Raw genomic sequence first — 5,721 nt, forward strand, 5'->3', positions numbered from 1 at the left:
CTGATGGGAACACCTAGGTTGGTTAACCACCAGAACCCGAGGTCATTATGAATCCCACCTCACCAAGCACCTCCTGATTATGAATCCCACCTCACCCAGCACCTCCTGATTATGACTTGAAAAATGTAGCCATTAGGCCAGCATTTGCTAGCCACATTTCTCTTTGTGAACTGATGTCATCAGGTCTTGTGAGTTAGCTGCAGTGACTCAGCGCAGGCAGGATTGATACACGCAGAGGCCTGGACAAAGCTGAACTGGGCCAAGGAGCATCGTCAAGGAGTGCCACCTGGGGAGGTTTCTTGGGGCCCGCCAGCTGGCCCAACCCTGGTGATGCCAGAGACTGCCTTTCAGACACAGGTACTCGATTCCCAGTTACTTAGAGCAGAATAGTAGCAGTAAAGATTACTTCTAACTTTTGTAAACATGCGATTCAGACAGTGATTTGCCATGTTTATTACTATTTCCACCCCAACTTCAATAGCCAGGTTTATCAAGAAAATGATATAAAATAAAGCTTTCTGGAAAAAAGTAACACACACAAAATAAAATATTCAAGAGGCAGGGTGCTGTGACAGCAGGATTTGAATTCCAGCTCTGCCTCCAGCTCTGCCTCTAACTCCCTGTGTGATCTGGACAAGCCCCTTCCCATCTCTGAGCCTCAGTTTCCTCATCTGTAAAATAAGGAACATGGTCTATTCAGGCATCCTCAAACTACGGCCCGCGGGCCACATGCGGCCCGCCGAGGACATTTATCCGGCCCACCGGGTGCCGCTGCCTGTCCTGCTTAGCAGCCGACGCGTCCCAGGCCCGCAGTGCACAAAGGAATTTGTTCATAGTTTTTTTTTAAACTATAGTCCGGCCCTCCAACGGTCTGAGGGACAGTGAACTGGCCCCCTGTTTAAAAAGTGTGAGGACTCCTGTTAGGCACTATTTCAAGAGTGTTATGGATGTTAGGTCATTTAACCTGCAAATGATCCTATGAGATAAACACTATTATTTCCCCCATATCACAGACAAGGACAGTGAGACAGAAAGCTCATGCCACTTGGCCAAGGTCACAGGGCTGGTAGGTGGAGACTGGAATTCAAACTCAGAGACTGGTTCTAGGACTCATGCTCCTGATCACTTATATACGGATCCCATGCCCTCCATGAAATAATGACAAAAATAATGCTTACAATGAAATGAATAACACCATGGAAAATGTTTACATCAAAATATTAAGTAAGATAAACTCTTATGTAAGTCTTGTGGATAAACACTATGTAAAGTCAAATCAAAACACAAATTACTGAAGAGAAACTATATACAGTAAAAAAGACAGAACAAAAGTTAAAAAAAGAGACTGGGAAGGAAAATGGCATAGCAAAATGTTAAGAATACTCGGGGTGGATTATAAATAAATTTTAAATTCTTCCTATTTTTGGTATTTTTTTCCATAATGATTAAACTTTCTTATCATCTCACCCCCAGTGGCATATTAAGTATCTTAATATTTTTGTAAGAAAACATTAGGGCTAAGCTCTGGTATTGCAAAAAGTAGTTTGGGTTTCGAAAATTGGCAGATCAGTAATCTGAAATTTAAGAGATATTTTCTCATGGGTCTAAAAGTATATCTGTAATGATTAGATTTTTTTTAAGCTAGCACTTTGAACTAAGAGTCCCAGGCACTGTTATAAGAACTGTTTCTATATTTTCGTATTTACTGGGTAGGAATTATTATTAGCCTCGTTTAATAGTGATAATTGAGTGACTTGCCAGATTTTGCAAAGCTGGGAACTGATGCCAGACAGAGTCTCTCCAAAAGCTGTGCTGTAATGTAGCCACATGCTTCTCATCACACTCCTTAGCTCAGCTTGAAGGTGCCACGTGTTTCCTCCTATCTGATTTCCTCCCACTGCAGTTTGCATAGGGAACATGCCATATTCTGGCTAACTTTACAGCTAAATAGATTTTGATGACTTTCCTGGGATCTAACTTGCCCTCAGGATATTGTTTGTAGGGGAGGAAAAAAAAGCTTTGGATTCATCCCATCTTGGGCTTGCAAAAACTAGGCCCATATCCCATCTGAAGGGCATTTAAACAAAAAGGTCATTTATACACAAAGAATCTTTCCAGGCTGGATGCTCTTTTCTTAGGGATGACCAGAACTGATGCTGCACTTCTAGCAACTTCCATATGAGTCTAGTTCTCCTGCTCCACCCTCACATACACCTGGTCCCCGTCACCTCACCTTGGGCTGGCCAAAGATGCCTTCGTTCAGTCCACACGTGGAAAGAGAAGCCATTCCTAGACCCCTTCTGCCCTTTCAAAGGGTTTGTTAGTGCTGAGTCAGTGCTACCTGTGAGCTCTTTCCGTGGGTCAAGTTCAGGTAAGGAGAGAAGCCTAACCACCCCCACCATCTGCCTTCGACCTGCCTAAAATAACATCATTGAGATATCGAGCATTCTTAGCCCGGGTTATGGCATTGTCCAAGAATGAAAGCCGCATTAGATCATCAGCTTGGGCCTGGCACTTTATTTTGGATCTCTGTGCTTATTCTAAAAAGGGCCATTTAACTTCCATCTTGGGAATTTCTCCTTCCATTTCCTGCACTAAGGAGAAGAGAGACGTTCTCTTAGTCCCAGAGGTCTAGAACCCTACTGACCCAGCTCAGGAAACGGGGAGCATAGCAGAGCTGCCTGGGTGATTGGCAGGCACTGTGTGCAATCTGCTGAGCTCCATCACCATCCTGGAGGCCTGCGCCTCTCAGAGGATGTTCCTGTGGGTCAATACTTGACATGCTTACGGAGGGAAGAATTGGGTCCTTAGGATGTGAGAGGAGAGGAGTCACCCATGTCCCTTGTGAAAGATGCTATCAGCATCCTGCACATGGTCTGAGCCTCCTGGTACCAGGGCAGGGAGTTGACTCCATATAAAAGGCAGATGCTTCTGACAGCACCTCAGTCCATTTGGCTCCTGAGTGACTTGCTCTAGTCCCCGAAGCAGGTAAAACACAGCTCGGGGACCAGGAGAGACTCCTGGTGCTGGTGCTGTGGGCAGAGAGAAGCCCAAGTACAGGACATTATTGAGAAACACAAGGAGAAAGGGAGGCTTACTAGTAGAAGGGGGCTCTGCCGCAGGGGGAAAATGCGAGGTAGGGGAAAGGAAAGGATGATGGGTGTGTTTTTTGAAGTTGCAAGGGATTCCTTTGAAATTATGGAGTTCCTGGGTTGAAATTTTTTACATATTTCTTGTAATTGATTTTGGGAGATAGGGTTTAAAAAATCTGATCACTGTAAAGATTAAATCGTGTGAATTCAAAGTTCAATTTTAAATGTCATGGAGTTACCTTGAGCTAGTTGAACTTGAAATTTCTGTATTGTCTTTTAGCTTCTGCTGAGATGTCCTGTCAACAAAGTCAGCAGCAGTGCCAGCCCCTTCCCAAGTGTCCCCCCAAATGCCCACCCAAGTGTCCCCCCAAGTGTCCAGCCCCCTGCCCACCTCCAGTCTCTTCCTGCTGTGGCTCCAGCTCTGGGGGCTGCTGTAGCTCTGGGGGTGGCAGCTGCTGTAGCTCTGGGGGTGGCAGCTGTTGTGGCTTTGGGGGTGGCAGTTGCTGCCTGAGCCACCACAAGCCCCACCGATCTTTCCGACGCCGAACTATTCGACGCCGATACCACCACTCTGACTGCTGTGACAGTGGCAGTGGCCACCATTCTGGAGGCTCCAGCTGCTGCCATAGCTCTGGGGGCTCCGGCTGCTGTTCTGGGGGCTCCGGCTGCTGTTCTGGGGGCTCCAGCTGCTGTTCTGGGGGCTCTGGCTGCTGTTCTGGGGACTCCGGCTGCTGTTGACCTGGGCCATGAGTAGCACGGAGGAGAAGCATTGGAGGAGCCAAAGGGCCCACGACCGCCCAGCCTGAGAGTTCTCTTGTCCCTGTTCCCTGTGTAAGGGCTTCTGAAATGCTTTGCGTTTCCCTCTCCTTCCTGCCCATGTTCATTCCACTGTGAGGTCTAGAGGGCTAACTTTGGATAGTCACTGGTTTGATCCTCCTCTCGGACGCAGTTCAGTTATGAAGCTGTTTTTTTTTTTTGTGTGTGTGTGTGTGTGTGTGTGTTTTTGTAACAATAAACCTCTTTATTCCTGATGTCACTGATTATGTTTTATTCGCCTGTTCCAAGCCCCACCCCCTGCATCCAGCCATCTCCCCTTCCCTTCTTTTAAGTGCAAGCGAACACTTTAAAAACCCGTTTGAGAAGCAGACTTTGGCACTGACGCTACCTTGACCTCTGGGAAACACCTTTCCCCTTCATGCTCTGAGTGAGGGAACTTGAAGCCTGAAGGAAAGAGTCACGTCTGAGACCATGATCCTGACACCAGCCTGGCACGAGGAGAGCCGGGAACAGGCTTTCAGAGGGGAGGAAGGTGGCACCCAGAAAGGTCATGGTGAGAGGACGTGCTCTGGGAAGTTCTCCTTCAAGTACCTCCTAGTGGTGGGGAATCGGATCTCCTAAAGTGCTCATTTTGGGCTCCAATGAATGGACACCTTTACTTTTCCATTAAAATCCCCGGTGCTTCCATCAGTTGATTAGAGAGGAGACCTGATGGGGACTAGTTTCTGGGGGTGTGCATTTAGGAGGCAGGGATGAAATGTCTGAGCCCATTTTCCCTGGATCCTGAAAGGCTGAGTTTGGGTCAGAGTAGAGAACCAAGAAGGACACCCTCCTCCACGTGGTTTGGGTGTGGGTGGGTGGGTGGGTGGGGGTTTAGGGAGGTGAGAGCAGGGAGGCTTTGGTGACTGTATTGGGTTTTCTATTTCCTTTAAGAATAGGCTGATTCCTCCAGGAGATACATAGAATGTTTGCGATAGAAATGATAATTTCGAATCAGCATTTTATATAGAAGATGAACAACTAGCCCTGTCTTTGATAAAAGTCAACGGTAATGGATAAAGTAAGTTAGAGTATGAGGTCATAGCAAGTCCATTAATGAGCATGCATTTGCCCAAATCTTCTCCCAGAGGAGATCCTGTCTCTATCTTGGTCCTTCATTACTTCCTTCTCTTTTCTAATACTGACCTCACCTCTTGGAATGTCTCACCTGGACTCACCAGCAGGTGACCCTGGGTACATGCATCCTGTTAATCAGGCTCTAAAGCCACATTAAATGAAACTGGTATCATTGGTGACTTACCGTTCCTTGTCTGTTCCCTCATGCCCCTCCCAGTTCACTCACCCCCAAACCTATGCCTCACCATCAACTCTTGGATTCTTAGTCTTAGATTCCTTTTATCTCACGTTCATGGTAGTGGGCAGTTGCATTGATTAAGAAGCAGTTTTGAAATCAGTTGACCTCCAAAGTCTCTCCTAATTCTTCAAAATGAGTTATTCTAAAACACCATGGATAATTTGGACCTTGGGAAAGATTGGTGGCTTCCTTCCTGGTGTTTTCCCTTCCTTCTTCCCTTCTGTTGTTCCTTCCCTCCTTCCCATTTTCCTTTCTTCCCCTTTCCACTGGGCAGTGGCCCCAGGGAGAACTTATCTTCAGAGGGAGTTTGGGGGATGGGGGGAGGAGCAGAGAGTCCCGCAGGCTGCCTTGGCATGCACCTGGACCAGCATCCTGCACATTTATTTCTCTTAGGCTCACCAGGGCTGATAGGGATATGCTAACATGACTATATTCACAGCTTTTCTCGTCTTCATGGTTCCATCACTACCAGAGTTTTTCTTCCTGTCCTAGTAACAG

General features: G+C 46.9%; 1 protein-coding gene across 1 annotated transcript; it reads left to right on the forward strand.

Annotated features, from left to right (window-relative positions):
• Nucleotides 1–3,383: 3,383 nt before the first annotated feature.
• Nucleotides 3,384–3,830, forward strand: LOC308237005 (late cornified envelope protein 1D-like; the record flags this gene model as incomplete). The annotated part of the gene is made up of 1 exon (XM_080647326.1): nt 3,384–3,830. The coding sequence occupies one exon, from the start codon at nt 3,384–3,386 to the stop codon at nt 3,828–3,830; it is 447 nt and encodes a 148-aa protein (XP_080503452.1).
• Between the last annotated feature and the right edge of the window lie 1,891 nt (nt 3,831–5,721).

Source organism: Plecotus auritus (genome assembly GCF_963455305.1).
Source record: "Plecotus auritus genome assembly, chromosome: 12".
NCBI lineage: Eukaryota > Metazoa > Chordata > Mammalia > Chiroptera > Vespertilionidae > Plecotus > Plecotus auritus.